The 21,394-nt window shown below is 39.8% G+C and overlaps 2 protein-coding genes across 5 annotated transcripts; both read right to left on the reverse strand.

Moving 5' to 3' along the window:
- Positions 1 to 56: 56 nt before the first annotated feature.
- atxn7l3a (ataxin 7 like 3a) lies at positions 57 to 9,346 on the reverse strand. 2 transcript variants are annotated; one of them, XM_058653498.1, is made up of 14 exons: positions 9,106 to 9,345; positions 8,066 to 8,105; positions 7,833 to 7,932; positions 7,349 to 7,481; positions 6,580 to 6,751; positions 6,404 to 6,501; positions 6,284 to 6,306; positions 6,150 to 6,195; positions 5,938 to 5,975; positions 5,720 to 5,788; positions 5,554 to 5,597; positions 4,870 to 4,941; positions 3,374 to 3,510; positions 57 to 3,292 (listed from the first exon to the last, which is right to left on the reverse strand). In XM_058653498.1, the coding sequence occupies exons 3-14, from the start codon at positions 7,881 to 7,883 to the stop codon at positions 3,075 to 3,077; spliced, it is 1,101 nt and encodes a 366-aa protein (XP_058509481.1). In that variant the 5' UTR covers positions 7,884 to 7,932; positions 8,066 to 8,105; positions 9,106 to 9,345; the 3' UTR covers positions 57 to 3,074. The 2 variants fall into 2 exon arrangements, with proteins under 2 accessions (XP_058509481.1, XP_058509482.1); XM_058653499.1 differs by lacking the exon at positions 4,870 to 4,941 and having other exon boundaries at positions 9,106 to 9,346.
- A 1,048-nt stretch (positions 9,347 to 10,394) lies between these two features.
- Positions 10,395 to 20,908, reverse strand: ubtf (upstream binding transcription factor). 3 transcript variants are annotated; one of them, XM_058654586.1, is made up of 21 exons: positions 20,320 to 20,908; positions 17,857 to 17,915; positions 16,947 to 17,119; positions 16,773 to 16,856; positions 16,529 to 16,684; positions 16,385 to 16,449; positions 16,159 to 16,285; positions 15,949 to 16,059; positions 15,706 to 15,839; positions 15,483 to 15,624; positions 15,357 to 15,398; positions 15,130 to 15,240; positions 14,800 to 14,955; positions 14,556 to 14,702; positions 14,293 to 14,403; positions 14,128 to 14,219; positions 13,836 to 14,025; positions 13,694 to 13,741; positions 13,513 to 13,566; positions 13,303 to 13,410; positions 10,395 to 13,205 (listed from the first exon to the last, which is right to left on the reverse strand). In XM_058654586.1, the coding sequence occupies exons 2-21, from the start codon at positions 17,891 to 17,893 to the stop codon at positions 13,089 to 13,091; spliced, it is 2,205 nt and encodes a 734-aa protein (XP_058510569.1). In that variant the 5' UTR covers positions 17,894 to 17,915; positions 20,320 to 20,908; the 3' UTR covers positions 10,395 to 13,088. The 3 variants fall into 3 exon arrangements, with proteins under 3 accessions (XP_058510569.1, XP_058510570.1, XP_058510568.1); XM_058654587.1 differs by lacking the exon at positions 20,320 to 20,908 and adding an exon at positions 19,663 to 20,305 and having other exon boundaries at positions 10,395 to 13,202; XM_058654585.1 differs by lacking the exon at positions 20,320 to 20,908 and adding an exon at positions 19,663 to 20,304.
- Positions 20,909 to 21,394: the final 486 nt, after the last annotated feature.

Genomic DNA, 21,394 nt, shown 5'->3' on the forward strand with positions numbered 1-21,394 from the left:
GCATTTCAAACCAAACCTGTTACAGTATCTGTTTGTGGTCTAAAGAAGTGACCTCCGAGTGTGATTTGTGTTTATTTATATACAAACATAGCTTTGCATGGCAGTGACGAAAAACCCCCGACATCACATTTTGTTCATACAACAGTCATTCACACATGCACCCATGTGAAATTGTGCGTGGAAAAAGTAAATCCTGAAAACCCACAGCACTCACAGATACAGAATGAGCCAAAGGAGATCCAACATTTGTTTGCTTCTTCCACAAAAACTGGGTCACTTCCCACAGAAGCGTCTCAACCACTGTTTACCTTTAGTGCACGTCACAGGACTTCACTGCAAAAAAAGATTAAAAAGAGCACAAATGTCACTGAAGACACTGACAAACAAACGAATGTGGGGAAAAAGTAATCATTCAATGGAAATTCCATTATTTTGATCACACTGTGAAAACCTAAATATGCCTGATTACAGAGTATACAAAAACACCTGGGGTCCACATTGGAAAAAGTACATGACCTGCAGAACACCTTACTTTGATAGTACAGGGAGATTTTCAACCTTTTTAATGTTGAAAAATAAAACTGCTGAAGAAGTGGTCGTTTGTACATTAGAAGCCCTGCTTCTCAAAACTGTAGCTGACTTAGTTGTATTGTGGAATTTCAGGTTGTGCTGCATCATGTAAGTAAGCCGAGTACAACGCTATGTAACTGTGATCGTAAACAGGCCTAGAAGCCTGAATATTTAATTGCCAAAACTACTTCTCCACATGAGCAGACACAATACTCGGCCATGGGTATTGGTCATATATGAGCAAAAACCACTGGATTGGATATCAAACAAAGAAAAGGGTAATCAATACGATATCGTAAGTGTACCTACTTCACTACACACAAACAAAATGCTTTGAGGAGATGTCCACCACCGTGTCTTTGACAAGGACATGCGTAAGAACTGCATATGTCGGTCTCTTTATGTTGAAAGGGCTGGTGCTAAATGCATCAATGCAAATATAATGACAACTAGGTTGTTAAAAGAGGCAAAACACTATATTAGACTGATACTGGTATTGTTGTTCACAAGCACTGCAATAATCAAGCCTTTAAGAAAATAAAGCCCTTAAACATCAATTCTGAGAAGTTCACTAAAGCAAGTAATTCATCTTCACCTCTAACAACACACATTGTTTATTACAGGCTTACAAGTAGAGATGCATCGCTCATGATCACAAATGACAAGCAAGAGTTTTAGCATTGACCTACTTATACGTAGAATTATTTTACAATAAACTGGGGAGTCCTGAAGGTAGGAAAATGTCAGAATTATGATTCCATTTTTTATCTCATGTCATATGCACGTACTATACATGTGCCCTAAAAGCCTTTTGGCTCGTCAAATATCAAAATCTGCATTTAAACACAAATAATAATAATAATAATAATAATAATAATAATATACACATCACTTAATAGGCAGTGACAAATTAAAACTTAACCTTATTGTTGATGTAAACACTTAAGTATTTTTTTTTTTTTTTTTAAATGGCACGTACACAAAAATGTCACATTCTAGGATGCATAGTTTTATGCAAATATAAACAATACACACAAACACAGTGACTCTCACGCTGAAGTAAGTCATCACACACACACACGCACACACACACACCTGTGCAATACCATGCCAAAATTAAAAAGCTGATGATGAGTACTACAGGATAAGCATGTTGAATTAAAAAGCATGTCTCGCCACGACCGAGTATAAGTGACCATCAAGTCATAAAAAGGAGGGGACGGTTCAGGAGGTCACTACAAAGACAGCGTCCCTGAAGGTGTCAGAAAACCACAATTAAGACTTAACCTTTTCATGATATTGACGGAATAGGTTTGGAGCCACAAAGAAAAACTGATTGGTTATATATTCAAAGTCAACTTTAGTCTCCTTATAAGCCTTTTTTTTCCCAAAGCAGGTATTTTGACTTTTAACAGCAAGATGAGCACAACACCAGAAGAAATCTGGACAATCATGTTCTTATTTATGTGGCTTTCCTGCTGTTTCATGTGCTGTGACACCCTCTTATGATCTATGTATAATGTAATACAATATTTACTATTGTACAACACAATTATCTCCTTCGGTTGATTAATGGGCAGTAGAACTTTTGCCATTTAAAACAAATCTTTGCACTGATTAAATATATGGAGCCGAGCCTTGACCACTAAACTAAACACTAAAAATCAGGATGTGCTGAAGGAGTGCGAGTCAGGATTTATCACCCAATATCAGTGTAAGATCTCACTAAAGCTCTCTTGGCTGAAAGGGATAAACAAAACCCTGCAGCAAAGTCCCAGAAGCAGGTGGAGAGACTTGTTTCAAGTGAGGAGGCTCTGTTTAAATCCATGTTAAAGCTACTACCCTTATGTTTTTTTTCATATCTGTGGTTTGAATGTAAATTAACTTTAAATACCCCACAAAGCTTAAATCGACACAAAGAAGCTTTGCTCTCTGGTTGTGATGTTAGTCTATCTCTGTCTGTCTGTCTAACTCACCAAACATGGGGTGACGTCGGGTGGAGGAAGTGGAAAGGTAACGGCAGCAATGGACAGGAAGTTGACATTGCTGACAACAACTTTAAGAAATTAAATGCTGACGAATAAGCTAAGGGTGTAATCTTCATCCGTGTGCATTTTTTTGGTCAAAGTGTAAATAGAAATAACCCGATGTTAATCTTTCCACACTTTTAAGAGTAACTATGTCAAATTAACTTATCGCAGTAAATCTCTAGAGCAGCTACTAAAGTGCCATTTTTTGTAATTTTGAACAGTGCAGTCTTCAGAGTGTAAAGGACCCAAGTTTCCTTGTAAGTACTTTTAGACACTGACTGGAATCTGCCCCATCTTTTTAGAACACTATGTTCTTGAACAGGAAAAAATATCATGCCTTACTTGTGAAGGCAGACCGATTAAATAGCTACTAAATCAAGTTTAATCCCACCACATTTAGAACTATAAATGTAGGGAAGACAGGGGGGATTATAATCAGACGAGGGCAGATCTTGTCCAACAAACGAGCTGTTGCTAGTTTAAGTCATCATAGATACTTGAAATGGAAGGTCCTGTGAGTTTGGGCCTCTTTTTTTTGGTTGACAAGCTGATGTTACTCTGAGAGCTGCTGCCACTGCTGCAGCCTCCAGTCAGACTCACTCCTACTCCTCCTCCTCCTCCTCCTCCACTATTCAAACTGAGAGCTGTCCTCTTCTTCTTCTTAGGCTTTCTTGAATCTGAGTGGTTGGTGCCTGGACAAAAAAAAAAATCATTGTCTTTACAATCACCCTCTAAATAAATTATTTTCAATGCACTGCATTGTTTTTCCTTACTGGTTTTCGATGAGGCCGAGTCAGCGGGCGAAATATCAGGAGAGTCTTCCCACTGCAGACGACTCATCAGGGTCTGTCCATCTGGAATGTCAAAGCTGTCACTCTCCACTACTGGGTCTGTGTCGGGCAGGGGCGGCCTGTCACGGGGGGGGGGGAGAGAGAGAGAGAGGGAGAGACAGCGGGAATTACAATTCATTAAATGCATCCTAAATGTGTCTCCTAAATGCGACCACATGTGATTGGACTACACTTCACCTGCGCTGTATTCCAAAACAAACTATCGTCATGCCAGGAACAAAGTTATGTTTTTATCGAGTCACTCAAAGCCCGACTCACGCTGCTTATCTTGATACGTTTTTGCTCATTACAAAAAAGAAATAATGTGTCGATCTGTGTCAATATTGCAGAGCTGGCTACAGATGAATTAATCATTAGGCCATGACAAGTGTACAAAATACTGTCAGTTCACTGTGAAGCTGGTCAGAGGTCGTCAGCATAGGCAGTGGTCTCCAATGTGTCCAAAAGCTCAGGAACTTGACCACATGTTTTTAGGGGGAATGCTGGACGACTTGGAGGCAGACACATACGTCTGTACATGTTCCTCCTGATTTATTTTTTTATGATTAAGATTGTGATCCTGAAAATTGCATATTTGATTATTTAATGTTATTTAATTGTACAGTACGTACTGCTGCTGACTTTGTCTGTAACCTCGTTGTACTTTGTAACTGTGCTGCTGCTGCTGCTGCTGCTGCTGGCCGTCTTGGCCAGGACACACTTGAAAAGAGATTTTTAATCTCAATGTGTTTTTTTCTGGTTAAATTAAATAAAAATAATAATAATAACAATAATAAAATAAAACCTGTATCCTCAAACCTCATCCAAATGTGTTTTTGTTACTGGATTTATATATTTATCTGGATTTATTATATATTAATATATTCAGGATGAATTAAATGCCCTTATGCAGGTACTTCTGCTGTCTGCATGTGATTAGATCCCTCCATACGCATGTCAATATCAGGTCTAAATGGGGCCTGAATTACGCTTAAATACAGTTGTAATACAATTGCAATACAACGACTTTATGACATAAAGTGAAGAAAGAGCTAAAGAAAGAGTCACTATGAATATAATGATGATTAATGTGAACAAGCTTTGTGATCAAAAGTGTGGCTTACTACACCTGCACAAATCATCCAGGACAAAAACCCTTCAATTTGTGATAAAAGGTCACAAAGAAAAACTCCCTTTAGCAACAGTGTACAGTACTATTCTGTTGACACAACTCAGCCTTTGTACCAGAGTTATTCACAACACTGGCTACCAGCATTGTTCAGCTCCCGTCTCTAGTCATGATCAGGAACAGTGAGCTTGTTTCCACAAGCACCTGCACCACGACGGTCAAAACACTCATTCAAACTTGACTTTTTGTTAGGGGACACTTGTGGGTGAGGGGAGGGTGACGGGGGCGGGGGGGGACAGGGCACACTCACGCGGACGGCCCCAGGAGGAACACCCTGACAGCCCTCCTCTGTTCGTCCGTGTGCTGGGGACACCGCTGAGACCTGGTGGGACACAAGGTGGCATTATACATCCCTGATTGTCGCCGTCCACGTCCCTCACACATTTACATGAACCACCCTGCTTCTCACTACAGCCACAGGGAGGGGTGGAGGGATGGAGGTGGAACGGACTGCTGCAGACTCAGTCAGTGACCAATCACATGAGGAGGAACAACAGCGAGACTTATTAAAGGGGGATGATGATTATATGTTAGAATTTGGTCACTGACAGTCTTCCATGGTCTGATAACAAATTTGTCTCTGCATAATACTTCTGCAGAGAAAGCACATCAATCACTGGTCTAATGAGTTGCCACTTGTGTACCATTGAGTTAGTCTCAACATACGTGATAGATGAAACTGATCATGTTTCCAGAGTTCCTATGCAAACATGAACTTAAGTTTCAGACAACATTTTTAAGTGGTTTAGTATTGGACACTCTCTCATGACAAAGTTTCACAGAAAGGCAAAACTAAAGAGGGGCATAAAGACTAACCTCAAACTATAGATGACATAAGGAAAGGTGTTACAGTACCTGAGTCTATCCTGAATTATCCGAGATGTTAGCTACACAAAAGATTTGTCCATGTGCCAGTAGATTATACAGTAATTACCTGGTACACATCTTCTTGGTGTGTTCAGAGATCACCCCACATTGCTGTTGAAGCAAACAAGTACTTGACTAAAAAACATGTTTTATTATCAAATACAATAGAACAGGAGAAATCACATTTTTAGAAAAGCTCAGAATGCTTTCATGGATTAATGAAAGTTCCTTACTGTCGATAGAAGGGATCTGACTTCATCAGGACCTAAGGATTCATAACTGATGCCGGTGCTGTAGTTATACTGGAAATAAGGAAGACACGCATAATCAAAACTGCGCAGTTTGTTTACAATATGAGACAGAAGAGAAGAGAAGAGAAGAGAAGAGAAGAGAAGAGAAGAGAAGAGAAGAGAAGAGAAGAGAAGAGAAGAGAAGAGAAGAGAAGAGTTACCTTATAGGGCTCTGTACTGATGCTGCTCCCAAGTTCACCTGGGGAAAAAAATATCTCTTAGCCCTTCTTACACTAAAAATCTTGTAAATGTAAACAACATCATATATTAAAAGAATGATTATTATCACAAACAACAACATACTGTATATGACACAAGTTATTCTGCTGTGTGTTGTGACCATATTCAGAAAATAAACACCTGACTAACTCACCATTTTTGTGTTTTAGGGATTTGGATCTTCTTGGGGAATTTTGATTCTGCACAAGACAAAAGACTATTAGAGTAAACAAAATATGTATATATTTATTGTAAGACTAATTAAAAAAAGAAAAAGAAAACATGTACCTTATCTGACTTTCTCTTCTTGGCTGTAAAAAGGACAAGTTTAACTGTTATTGTGAGAGCAACCACCTTAATTCTCTTTACACATAGTAGATTAAAGATAAACTATTTTCAGGCGCGTACCTTTCTTTTCTGCCCCATACGACCAGTCATTATCATTGAGATCATCGTTGTCTTCCTGATCACTCTCTGATTTGCTCATGTTATTATTGCTGGCTAGCCTGTTAAAAATGACACCATCAGATCATCACACACATTTAGTTTGTGTCAATACAACTACAAGTATTTCACTGACCGACCTGCGGTTGGCAATCCGACTGCTGTTGCGTCCCATGCCCAGGCATTTTTCCAGGTGTGGTGCGAAACGAGACGCTGCTATCAGTCTTTTGCAGTTTGGACACTCACACTCTTTGTTTTTCCACTGATTGTACACCTGCCCAAATATGTCCACTCCTGGTTGATCCACAATTTCTACAAGAGCAGTGAAGGGGGGGGGGGGAAGCATTGTGACCAAACAGACAAGGACAAACTTAAAGCTTATAAAAAGAATGTATATGATAGAGTCAATGCCACTAGATGTTGCACTAGCCCCAGAACTTCCCCCAGCCTGAGTGTCACCTACACGTAAGTGATTCTGAGCATTTGAGTGAGATGCTTTGGTCTGCAGAGCTCCACGTCATGCGGTATTGAGATCATAGACTGTATAAAAATAAAATATATCCACTCGGTTTCAGGTTTAGTAGAATGGTGTTGGGCAGATGAGAGGTGTGTTTACAGTGACTGTGTGCTGTGAAAGATGCCGCAGGAAAAGGAATTAAAAATAGCATCTCAGTCCAGGTGTCATGATTACATCACCGCATTTGGAGCAATTATGCATTGAGAGGGTAAACAGTTTCACAAGGGTGGACCCACATGTGGCGACATGCACACACACATCACAGCCCAAACACAAAGGCAGTGTGATTTCACTCTCTGCTCAGGATTCACTACATCTTTAGCTATAAAATAGTTGTGGGCTGCTGAATGAATGTTTGAAATGTAATACAGAGGACAAGACAGGACACCAACCGAACTCCTTCATGCTCTCTTGATCCGTTTCATCCAAGAAGAAATAGCCCTGTTTCACAGCACGGTGTACTTCAAAACACAGGCCCAAACAGGCATCTTCCACCAGTTCAGAGTAGATGTCATGGACCAAGGCCTAGAACATGAAATAAATCATTTAACACGAATAAAATATTATGGAAATTGTGCTTTTAAGACAGAGAAATTACAAATATTTCATATAACATATTATTTGTCTATATTTGATTGCATTAAAGTCTTATTTAAAAACTTTTCAGTTGCAGATAAAAACACATGGATCTGAGAACACAATTTATAAAGCACATATAGGTTTCTAATCCCAGCACCTACACAATTACACAGTGGGTCTTTTCTTTCTCTTTCATCACCCAAAGAGATTAATTGACACGGGCCGAGCATTCATCTCTGACAAAGCGGAACATCTTTAACTGGCTTTCCACTCATTTACTATCCATCAATGTCTCACCTCCAGCTTGGTGTTGTCTGGGCCTGACAGGGGCATATCCTCCATTTTCATTTGAAAATCTGTTTGGGAAATCTTGCTGGCAAGGTAATAAGATGACAACCTGTGAAGTGGGCACAAAGACACACATTTCAGTCAGTGTTTTTAACCAAACACGATTTAAACAGATTAAATGCTGATAAATCCAGTCTGTCAACAAGCATTCAACTGATAAGTTTATACTACTGAATACTTACTTTAAAAATAGCTATCAATGGTTGTAGGTCCGTCCTCGTACTGATGAACAGAGGAAAACATGAGTCAGATTTTCTCCATTAATCTCTTACACTTCTTCCCGATTTCATAGCTGCGAGTATGTACTTCTTAAGTTATTTTACATAATATTTTTTCAATTTAGATTGCAGACATTACCCAGTTTGTCAATAAATTGCACCCATACATACATCTAAATTCCCAGGAGAAGTGAGAGCCAGACAAATGTCCAGCCATAGGTAAACAAAGATATTCTGTTCACTATCACAAAATATCACCAGCAATATTATCAAAACCCACCTCAAAAGGAGTAATACTAATAATTAGAACTGAAACAATTGCTCGATTAATTGACTACTATATTAATTGTCAACTTTTTTGATAATCAGTGATTCGATTTATTGAAAAGGCAGTCTTACGTGTTTTTTTCAAGAACTCAGCTTCTTAAATGTGAGTACTATGTTGATTTTTTGTTCCATTATATAACAAAGAAATCATTAACACGGAATAATTTTGGTGTGGACAAAACAAGACATGTGAGAACATCATAATTTCCAGGTTTCAGGTTTCATTTCCAGGTCGAATGACATGTTATGGACCAAACAATAAATCAAAAAAATAACAACATATTAATCGATTATGAAAATAATCATTAGTTGCAGCACTATACTATAATATACTATATATACTGACAATAAATTATCTGTCAAACATCACATAAATAAACTCCCAACACTTATTAAAATGCGTCTTTATTTACACGGTGACCAATCGGCAGAAACAAACAATTACAGATATGAACAAAAGTCTATGACCGACATAAATAAATGCAGCTAACGTTGGTGTGAATTTGTTAGCAAACTCTCTCGTTACTTTTCGGCTTTTACATTTGTTAGCGACGCTAACCACACTATTCTGACGCTAAAGGAGACGCATTCGTGCCTGAAATCCCGTTGTATAGTGTCAAGACACTGGTGTTTTTGTTTTTTAATTCTCCCCTCAATAAACAACAGTTTCCTCTTACCCAGTCATAGCGAAAACTCAGCCAGAACCCGGCAGTTTCCGTGCGGAAGGCAACATCACCAGAGTCCGTTGACGGTAAGCACGTTAGCACGACGACTGTTCTTCGAACATATCCATCATTACATCATCGCTGAAACATCAAATCCTCTCGATTCAAACTGACCACAGTCGCAGGTGTCGGTTTGGTTGACGCGAGAAAGCAGTTTGACGAGGAGGCCGACGGAAACAGCAGAGGAAAACACACAAAATAAAACAACAAACGTCCGGTTCCAGCTTTCAAAATAAAATAATAATAAAAACAAAAACAAAAGGCCTGCTTCTGTAAAATGGAAGAGTTCTTCTTATGTTATGTGTCAGGTTTTGCATCTTGTACTGAAATGTGAATACTAGGTAGAATAAACATAAAATGTGTAATTTTTGCACCATGTAACAAAAATTACACATTTTATGTTTATTTTACCTCTTATGAATAGGTTTATTTCACAACAAACCTATTAACAATTCAAAAAAATAGGCTTCTCCCTTCAGGGGTCGCCACAGCACACCACATTATATTATAATCTTTATTGTCTTACTATTACTCTTTAATCGTGATCTTTGTACACTTAATTCAAAATTACAGTTTAAAAGCTATAAATAGTTTCCAATGTGGTTACATGTTCATAACAAACAGGAGGATAAGGGAAAGTTGAACTACTTGGACCAGCTAAAACTAAATTCAATTACTATGATGACAAAATAAAAAATATAACACCAACAGCAGCTATCATTCCAGAATAACATTTCTTACTGTTAATGGCCAATAAGATGTTTTTCGGTCAAAAAATGTTCTAAAAAATTGCAATTCAGTTTAAAGTTGACATATACCGCTCACAGTTGTATATTACTAATGTATCAGATATAGACATCTCTCTGTCCTTGTTCCATCTATATTTAGCAAATAAAAGGAACGGTTGCTAGGCAATTTGTATGAATCAGGATGGCGCTAAGGTCTTGCTGGTTTTTATTTTCCACTTTATTGTGGAGGCACATATGCATGTTTTCTTCTGGAGCTGCGGTAGGCCAAGAGGTTTACCTGTCACGTCACATCAGCCCTCAATAAAGAATCACTATGGAGCAGCAGAGAAGATCAGTAGTCATGCTCCCTTTTGGTCAATGGTATTACATACACCATTAACCATTTAATCACCTGCAACAGCAGTCTACTGCTGTGGAGGCACTGGCCACATACCTTTGGCCATTTCAGTGGAGACACACACTCAGTCTGTTTGTTAAATAACACACTCTTCAAACTGTTAAAGATTTCTTTTATTTGCCCAAATACTTGAACTACAAGGACATAAGAGCACCCTCAGCTATAGAAAACATCAAATTTTGTCAAATGATCAGCAGTACAAACTTGTAAAGCTTTGCTGTCTTAGATATCTCTATAAACCAACAAAAGGGAGAGAAGAAACAACAGGTGAATAGAACAAAAAATTCTCCCCCTCAGAGTGAAATCACAGATGAGGGTTTGCCAAATTGAAGTACTAAACAATAAGCACTCAATACAAAAACAGTATTTACAAAAAATTACAAGTTTCTTTCTTTTCTTTTTTTAAGCCCAATTTCACTGGCAACGCGGTTCCCCCAAATCCCTTTTACCGACTTCAATCAATCCCCTACCCAAATTATTTAAATAGTCCACGCTGGTTTTATTTCAGTTTGAGATGAGATTGCTTAATATCAGTTCATCACTAACAGATTAATAGTTGCCATGTATTCATTTGACTGCAGACTTAAAATGACAGCAATGGAAGTCTATTAATTTGTCCATTCTCGGACAAACTGACAGCGCCAAGACAAATTACTCAACAACTTTGGAGAGAGGAAAAAAAATTAACAATATCTACATTCATGGTGTTGTATGACGTCCTCACACAGGCACATACCTGCACGCTGCAGTCATATTATGGTATATGCAACAAAAACAGCAAAAAAAGCAAACATTAAAGCAAAACAAGAAAATACACCCTCATATATACATAGTTCTGTGCATGCATGCACACAAACTTACACAGAGGGGCAGATTTACAATAAGTGCACAATCTTTTTGGATAAGCAACAAACTAATAAACCCAGGAAGATTGAAGTCAAAACCATTGAAATTTAGAATAAAAAAATAAATGAAAACCATACAGTCCACAAATGATACCAGGTGGATGAGAACACAACTGCTCACAAATAAACAAACCTATTAACAATTCAAATAAACTGTGAATGAAATGTAAATCGATGTTTCCAAGAGGAGACATATGCCAACTGTGTGACACACGCTATAAAAACAAGTCAGCTCAGTCAGATTGATTTCAGCAAGTGGAGAACAAAGTGTTTAAACTGTCAATGTAAAAACAGTTTGTCACTCTCACACCAGATGAAACAGAATCAAACAGGATTGTTTTCATACTGCTGAATATTTGCACTACAAGACATCTTGAAAAGGGGGGAAAAAATGGATCTAGGACATGCAGTGCCTATATACAGTATTTAACCACCGTTGAGCCTTTTGATTTTGAAACACTGAAGCGCAGCAAGTACATGAAAGGCTTTTTGACACTAACACTTAAAACTACTTGACCAACATCAACCAACTGTTTTACGACATAAAGACTAAATAAAACATGGCCTATAAAACAGAGTTCCCCATCTGAATGCTTCCGTGGCTTTTGTGTTAATCTTCAAATGAAAACTACAGCGAAACAAGATAAACTGAACCAAGTTTACTTAAAAATTAAATTCATGGGAAGAATGCAGGGACAGAAGAGTCTGCAAATGACAGTCAGGAAAAAAAATTACTTGACTGCTAAATCAAATCCAAATCAAAAAGATGCATGACATGAACAAAGATATTCCACTGAACATCGAGGGGATTAAAACACATGTTATCTACTCATTCAGATTTGTTTTCTTTGTGGCATTCCTAAAAACACAATTTTGGACATTTCTTTCAGCTCACCGTCTACTTGAGAGTAAAACACGAATTAAGTGAGTTACAGCCATGTGTTCAAAGTGTTTGCTGCACTTCTGACTACACCCAGCCGGGTACAGTCCAAAGTACAGCAAATAACGTGACCCATTTCCCACTAATGTTGCTATATTCCTTTTAAAAAGGATTCTTTATCTGTTATGCGGTGTCAAAAAGCCTCATTACATTGTCTTCGGTTCAGCATAATAAAAATAAAATAAAATCATGGTCAAGGGGATTGAACATTTTATAAGCACTGCATCTTTCAAATGAGAACAAGGGTGAGGAAAAAAAGTTCTGAAACGTTCCAGCAACAAAAACAAAAAGGACATTCATAATGGCTTAATTTTTTTCCTGAAAAAATACCACCTCTTTAAGAACCAAATGATAAAACCTACATCACAAATTGAGATACAAAGCAACAATGTTCTGGAAAAAAAAAATCAAAATTAAAAAGGAAACATTCTCAAGAGTGCAATTTTTCAGTGCCCTGCAACCCCCTCCCTCCATAAAGTGATCCCCCGTTCTTAATATTCTTTGGCTCCACAAAGCCAGTTCACATCTCATGCCAAACTATTAATCCAAATAAGAGAAGAGACACTGGAGGGTAATTACCCCCGGGCCCCTGACATTAAAACTCTAAAGTTAAACCAATTACCTTTTAGGTCAAGATTGAAACCTGTGGCAGAAATGTTCATGACATCACCAAACCAGTGGGATGCTGTTTTTGGCATTATGTCAGCAGCCCCTCACAACAGGGAGGGAATGAAACAGACTTTGGACATAAAGGCAAAGTCTCTCTGTGAGTACAGACCACCAACATGGCAATATAAAGCGGATGAGTGTGAAATGGATGAGGCAACACAGGGGCTCCCTCTGGTGGTGGGAGGAGAGCAGGGTTGGCACAGTGGCAGAGCTCCCTGGACTCTTGGCTCAGCTCAGCGCTGCTCAGTTCGTCTCTGGTTGATGTCGGCTTCTTTTCAGTCTGAATCAGAGTCTGACGAGCCCCCTGAATTTGACTCGCTGCTGCTGTCTTCTGACTTGTTCTCCTTGTCCTCTGCCTCATCGTCGTCCTCCTCCTCCTCATCCTCATCCTTCTTCAAAGAAAAAACAACATACAAGAAAAATTATATTCAGAGCAAACAACATTTCATAATATCTCCCCCAGTTAGCCAATATAACAATGTCACTTACATCATCGTCATCGTCGTCTTCCTCATCCTCACTGGATGAATCTGCTTCAGAGGAAGCTTTTTCTTGCTCTTCGTCTTCATCGTCATCTTCCTCCTCCTCCTCTGTGTCCTGTGGGGAGAGACATTCATCAGATGGCTCACATAAAATTCATGTACAACTAATCTACGAGTATAATGACGGCAATCAGAAGAATCAAAGGTTGTCACGTACTGATTTCTTGGCCTTCGCCTTTGGGCCTCCTGGTTTTGCGGTTGTTCTTCTTTTCTGAAATGTGAAAAGGGATGAACGTTGATTTAATTATGTCAAAGAAATATCACAGCAGCACTCTGACCGCTGTAACGTTCATGCTCTAGTATTGACACAACCACGACAACAAAACTAAATGACTCACTTGTGAATTATATTCTTTGTAAGTGTTTCTCTCTTGTGTGGATAAGCTCTGTAGATAGATGGAAGCGTACATTAAAAAAAACCAAATACTTAACAGATATTTTATGGCTTCCCCCAACCCAAAAGAAACAATCAATCCTTACAGCGAGCCACTGTTCCAATATGACTTTATACTGCCTCTGTTTTTCCTCAGCGATCTTCTTGTAGCGCTCCTTATCCTTCAGCGTCAATCTCTGCCAGCGGCTGCCTATCTCAGTCATGCGCTCCTTCATTGGGAGATGATTCAGCTCTCCGTTGGACAACATCTCCTGAGAGAACTTCTGATATCCGTTTCTAGAGTCAGAACCAAGGAAGACAAAAAGTGTAAATGTTATTTTCATGGCAGTAGCTTACTAACAGAAGGCTGCATGGATGAGTTGAGTGAGACAAACGTACGATGGGGGCTTCTTGGGTTCACCCTCAAACTTCATTTTCTTTCCTGAGGCAATGGCGGCAGCAGCAGGTGAGCGCATCTCGCAAAGCTCTCTCTGTGAAAGACAGACAGTCAGTGGTACTGAATATAAAACGCTGAAACATCCTGCTGAACAGCGACAGTGATACCTCATATCTTTTCTGATCTTCTGCTGCCTTTTTGATCCACATTATCTTCTCTTTTTTCTCCATTGTGCTCCAGGTTGCTTCCATTGCCTTCTGTGCCTTTGGACGGTCACTCTACAAAACAAGATCACAATACGATGAGCCGATAATGAATAATAGCGATTTATTCAAATGTTAAAAGAAATTATACAATACAAAATAAAACAATCCTGCGACTAACTGCAATGAGGCAAAAAATAAAGATGCCAGATTAATTTCATGTGTACCTTAAATCTTGCCAGGTAATCTCCGATGACACTCTGTTGCCAGATGTCCTGAGCAGTCTTGGGAGGGTCGGGCAAACGACTACGGTCTTCCTTCTCTTTCTTCTCAGACTCGGCCTTAAGAACTGTTTCCAGGCGTTTATACTTCTCCTGAACAAGCAAGACCACAAAATAATTTGAATTAAAACAAAAAATCACAATACATTCATTGACATTTCTTCTGCAGTTTACTCCACTGACTGGTTACCTTCTTCTTATCCGGCAGTTCGTTCCACATGCGTGCCAGCAGCCTTGTGAGCTCACTGTCAGAGAGGTCTTGTCGCTCCTGCTGCAGCTTAAGACGCTTTTCCTCAGAAAAGATGAACATGGCTGAGATGGGCCTTTTAGGTTTTTCTGGTGAAGCCTACATTGTAAAACAAAGAAAAAAAGAAATGACACAACTGACCATGAAATATTAAATATAATCTCAGGTATTTTGTTAAAATCATTTAAAAAAAACTGAAAGTTAACAAAAAATCATTTTCAATATTCTCAACAGTGTGGCTGTGTGTGAATGTTGGTGTATCCTCAGTCTTGCCTTTGCTCTAGCGTTTCTCTTCTTGGCGGCAGGACTGCCGGCTGCAGCGCCCCTTCTCAAACCTATCTTGTCCTCGCCCAAGACCCGCTGCTGTTCCTCCACTGACAAACTCTAAAGATGACCACAAAGAAGAAAAAAAACATAAACACCAAAAGCAAAGCATGAAAATGGAAACCATAAGGGCTGTGATGTGAAAACTCTGAGCACAGCAACAAATAAATACTTACACTGAGGAATCTGTTCATGTCAATTTCATAGTCCTTCTTCCTCTGAAAAAAGAAGAAGAAGAAAACACATCAAAACCCAGCCCATCTCTTGCTTTCATATAAGATGTAAGTGGAATCTGAACTCACCTGTTCACAGCGCTTCTGATAGGCATCCTTCTCATTCTGTTTGAGCAGCTTCCACCGCTGGCTACACATCACCATGCGCTCAGTGCTGGGTACGTCCTTCATGCTCGACATCAACTCGGCGCAGAACATCGAGTAACCATTTCTGAAAGCAAACACAAATTAAGTTTCATCTACACAAGTCAACACGCAGTGGCCTACAAACACAGGGTCGTCTTGCACTCACGGTGGTGGTTTGTCAGGGCGACCGTCAGATTTGTCCTTCAAGTGTCTTTCAGCCTTTGTCAGGGTGGACTTCACAATATCCTCCTGTGTCATGTTTAACTCTGGGTGCTGCTGGATGTAGCCCTGCATTGTTTCCTACAAAATGAGGAGGACACAATCAAATACAATAGGTAAAAATCCTTTTACAGAATTTGCATGTTGTCGTTACTATAATACTCTGATGTGACCATTGCCGGAGTCCCACCTTGTATAGTTTCTGCTGCTCCAGAGACTTTGCGATCCACTTGAGTCTTTTTTTGTCAGACAGCTGTGTCCACTGTTTGCCAAGACTGTCCTTAATATCTTTGGTGGTCGCCTGGTGTCACACAGAAAATGTAAAAAATGAGTAAAAAAACAAAAAACACATTACAGTTTAAGAGGCTGCATTTTGTGTGCTGTAGATGCCCACGCTTACATCTGCATGTATTTTGAGGAAAGCCTTTTTTTCATGGTTGTACCACAGCTGTTGGGGTGTCTTGGGCCTCTCTGGGACATTTGAACCCTTCTTAGTCATGCTCTCCATAAGGTCTGGATGGTCCGTCCTGCATTTACACATCATAAAGCAGCATTTAACCAAAATGAGGATCCTAAAAAAGGCTGGACATTCAAGTCATATTCCAAAAGTAAAGAGTAAACCTCACCTGAACTTCATCATGTTTTGCACAAATGACTCTTTGTCTCTTAAGAAGTCGTCAACATACTTTTTCTGTTGAAAGGAAAGTTCTGTTAAAGCATGTTACAAAATACACCAAAAGTCAAACTTAGTGTATGTGGCTTTGACCGACCTTCTTTTTTTCAGGCAACTCCCGATACTTTTTGGAGAGGATTTTAGTAAGGTCTAGGTTGCTCATCTCAGGGTGCAACTTTGCGTACTTGGCCCTCTTCTCCATGAAGAAGCGGAAGTATGGAGTCAAAGGCTTCTTGGGGAAATCCGGATGTTTCTGTACCCCACAAAAGAGAAAAATGTGAAATTTCATTCATAAACAGGTAGATTTCACAAGCTACGTAAGGTGTAATGATTTAACTGACCTTGATTTTCTTGCCCTTGTAGGGGTTCTTTATGTAGTCTTGAGCATCAAAGATCAGTTCTGTCAGAGTCCTAAATTTACGAATCTATAGTTGAAGCAGAAAAGGTTAACAAATATAAACTAAGACATATTTTTGGACAGCTGGCAGACAATAAATCTCACTCTCATGACTCACCTCCTTAGAGACCTCTAGCCATTTCTGCTTACACATCTCAGCTGTGTAGGAATTGAACGCCACCTTCTGCCAGTCGAGGTGGGCTTCTGATGTCTTGTATTTAGTCAGGTCTTTCTGGGGCAGGGCCACTTTCATGCACTCCAGCAGTCTTAAAAGGTCCTCCTGTTGCCAAACTGGCATGAGGTAAAAATAACACAAACAAATTACACATGGCCTATTGAAAAAGTTGACATTTCTTTGGTAAAGCTGCATTTCTCTTCCATTATTTTGACTACAACTGCTATTGTGATATGATTCATGATGTGAGAGGGAATGGTACTTTTTACACAATTACTCTCATTTTCATTTGAATAACATAATTAAAATGATTAGTGTGTGATATTCTTGCAGATCTGTGAGAAACAAAGGTCTGTAGAATATAATGTGTATATGCCAGGGCATTTAATTATTTAATCTAAAATGGTCACACATTTTGACTTTAAGAAATATGACAATTGCAGCAAGCCGTATTGCGATAAAGATAAATGGTTCAGCCATAGTTGTCTATACCATATTAGAGGACACTGAAAATGACCATGAAGTGTTTATTGCATGATAAAGGAAAAAACAAAATGTCATATCAATATACCGATTAAGAATTTTTTTTTTGCAAATGTAATTATTAATAAATCTATTCAGCTTTATTATTTACCTACTTGAGATAAATCACAATTTGGTTCTATAATAACTTAAATGTGTATGAAGTTGTTGTTTGGTGTTTTACAACAGTTCCACAGTGCTTATTCTCTTCTAATGTCCTTTCTGTGGTTGTCTAAAATCTTAATTCCTAATGTGTTTTTATGCTCCAAATACTACATCCCTGTTACTAATAGGGGGTGAATATGGGGAAATAGTTGTGTATTTCAAGTACCTTGGTTTTGAGCGGATGCCTCCATTTCTCCATTCATTTGTGGTTCTACTGTCTTCTATCTACAAAAAGAACAAAAAGGTTATCATACAGAAATAGGAACCAAAATGCAAACACTAATAAAATGAGCTACAATTAGCGTACACACCGGGAATGTGCTGTTTTTTGAATTAATAGATCTGTTATTATTGTTGTTCTCCGTTTAAAAATAGTATAATTTCTTACTTTCATTTCTCTAAGTGTGTGTCATGAGTATGATGATAAAGTACAAAGGTGGTGCTTTCAAGTGTTGGATTTTGAATTTGCCTCGAGATAAAGGTTTATGATCGTTACACCGCCCCTTAAACGTTTACGCTACATGGTGAGACATAGGCTATTTGCTTGTGACGGCTTCAAATCTCAAATAACACTGCGGAGGGCTTCAACTAGCACAACTAGCCCCGACAACCGCAGTCTCTGTCGCGCAAATGTTGCCAGTTGGAATTTAGCGCATTAGTGATGTGCTTTTTTTTTTCCTCCCTACATTAAAAGTATCGTGGACGCACAGGCGCGACCATTTTCTCGTCAGGTCTGCTCGGTAATGGAGGATTTTCTGTCGCAGCGCGGAGGTTGGGGAGGATCCACGGAAGAGGAAGAGCAAATGGACGTGGACGGACAGGCAGCTGTAGGCAACCAGCTGACCAAGGACGGGGGATATGCTTTCGGTCTCCGACGAAGGGGGAATGGTGGCTTGGAAGCACTGCAGCCAAATGCGCCACACGGCAGCAACGCCTCATCACCGCTGGACGTGGATCTAGCTCCGCCACGCATACCTGTAATCTTCTCCTCCGGTTTTCACCCACACTGGAGCGGTATAAATCAATATGATATCCGCAAAGACTTGTTTTTATTGTGTTTACAGGCGGTTTTTACACAGGTTGTCACAGTTTAATGTCGGAATATAAGCGCTAGACAGTGCATTCTTCAGCGAGGCGTAGCCGATTCGTGCTCCAATGATGGCGGCTGCTCGTTGTTCGTCGTGTCCTTGATGGGGGCCCAGCTCACTATGGTGTCCACGGTGTGACCTAGCGTCATTAGAACCAACGAGGCCACCATTTTAAATCACCCCAGAACTGACACAACGCTCACCCGGGACTTTTAAAACACAAACACATATAGGTTATACTATAATTACAACATTAAAATCTGTTTGTGAAGTGTGGTATTACACAACCAAGGACAGCTTGGCACAACACATTTGAAGTTTTAACTTGCCATTTCTACTGTCTATTCATAGTCATATCTGTAAAAATGTGAGTATTTCATACAAATATCGAAGCTTATTTGCATTTAATAACAACCCTCACTTTAAAATACAGCAAAACATGTACAACATGTAAAACGACTGAAATTGTGTATATATATAGCATTAAAACCCGGTTTAGTAGTCATACGCTGGTTTTTTTCTTTAAAATAATATAAATATTTGAAACAAATCTAAAATGGCAGATATAATTCATGGTGGTGGGTTGTAAGAAGCACTTGCGGAGGCACAGGAAGAAAGGCGAAAAATGGAAAATATTTTTAGCCACCAAACGTTAGCGCCTCAACAACATTAGAATACAATGTATATTTTAACTATAGATTACAACAGTACGTGTTTTTTTTTTTTAGTATTGCGCGGTTAAAAGTGCACCGAAACAGATGGTTACAGCTCGAAGGAAACACGATTACATCCGAGGCTGAAGCAGCTTCACTGGCGCGACAAACAAGCCCCAGGTCCGCCATGCTTCAGCTCTCTCTCTGTGTGCTCGACGAGGAAAAACCTACCGTGACAAGGTCCAATGGCGCACTGCAAACTCGGAAAACCCAGCCTGAACCTTAAAGCTCTGGGCGTTGCGGACTCCCTTTCTCTCGGTGCAAAAAAACAAGCACATAAGCGAGGACAGGAAGGCGGGTTCTCCGCGCTGGGTCGTCGGTGAAGCTGTACTCGCTGAGAGAGAGAGGGGGAGAGAGAGGGCGAGTCTCTGCGCGGTGAGATATTAAACCGAGATCCCTGATGGCTGACCGAGAGAGGCGGCTGGCTGTACCGCCAACAGCCGCATGGAGGTCTCGGCGCGGAAACCCAACGGTAATTCCACCACGCAAATAATCCGGTTACAGCACGAATGCTCGAGTTTCGATGGAAGCAATGAGCTCAGCGCGTTACCTGGGTTGCAGTTTCATTAAAATAATCACATTTAACCCCCGGGTCTTACGTCCACGCTCATCCCGCTGTAGAGGACGATACTCGGGGTATGGCCGACCTCGTCTGTTCGCTGCCACAACGGTCGGTTTGTTCGCTACCAGAAAAGGTCTACCAACCGTGTCGCTATGTACTACAACAGCAAATGACTTATCCGTGTTTTGGCTTTTTGTTATTTTTTTGCATTTTATCGTACAAATCGCACTGTTTTATGAAACCGAGCGGCTGTTGTGCTGGCTTACCTGTCTCTCGGCGTGAGCCTTCGGCGTAGCTGTGGAGGAGGAAGGGGAGGGTTGAACGATAGCCAGCACTGCGCCGTCGGTCCTGGGCTCCAGTCCCCGCAGAGATGGTCCTTCCCCCCGCCTCCATCTCTCTCGCCGTCTCCCTCCATTCAGCGCTCATCGGCTCCTCTCCATCCAACCATTTCGCCACGCAGAAACATCCACATGTCCTCCCCCTGCTCTGTGTGAACGCAACCGCCATTATTTTTCATTCGCGGAGACCGAGCCCTCGCCTCATCTGCTGCCCAAATTTCTAATGTCTTTTTGGGAAGCGGAAAAGTTGAATATGGAAGCCAAATATATGCCAAATTCGTGGTTGTCAATTTTGATACGACCGGCTAATCATATACTCATTAAACATAAAATAAACAATATAAAAATATTTAGTGTACAATTATTATTTTTTTATTCCGTGTCACTTCTGACAGACAACTGTCTAGCATGTCCATAAAGGCTACTAATATGTTTTTTCACATTTTATACCAAATACTTTAGGACTGTTATGACAGCATCTTTTTAGCCCCGCATGTTTTTTGTTCTTTTCCTTTTTTATAACTTCGTAACGCCACTGTGTGTTTGTGGGAGGAACCCCCGGCCGTCCAATCCAGTAAGTCCAATTCAGGGAAGACAAATGACTTTGAAGCACTGGGCCTTGTTAAACCGTGCTGCGTTCACTGACTGTGGGAGCACTGGCTTGATGAGAGGAAAAGTAGGCCTCGATCAGACTGCCAGTTTTACATCTTTAGATTTTATTCAGATTTTTGAAAAGTCTGGGTAGCACTAAAATTTTTTAATAAATAGTACGTAAATAAAATGTTTTTTTTTTTAAATGTTGAACGTTGCTATTTTATATCACATCAATTATTGAGTAAAATAAGTAAATGTAAGTGCATGGTTAAAAAAAAAAAGAAAAAGGTGGCCTCCCATCTACTGTAAGAGAGTACTGGAAGTCACAACCTGGGTGACACTGAACCATTTTGATTTGTAGTAATGCTGTAAAATGAGAGAGACCCCCCCCCCCCCACACACACACACA

This window comes from Solea solea, chromosome 16 (assembly GCF_958295425.1).
Source record: "Solea solea chromosome 16, fSolSol10.1, whole genome shotgun sequence".
NCBI lineage: Eukaryota > Metazoa > Chordata > Actinopteri > Pleuronectiformes > Soleidae > Solea > Solea solea.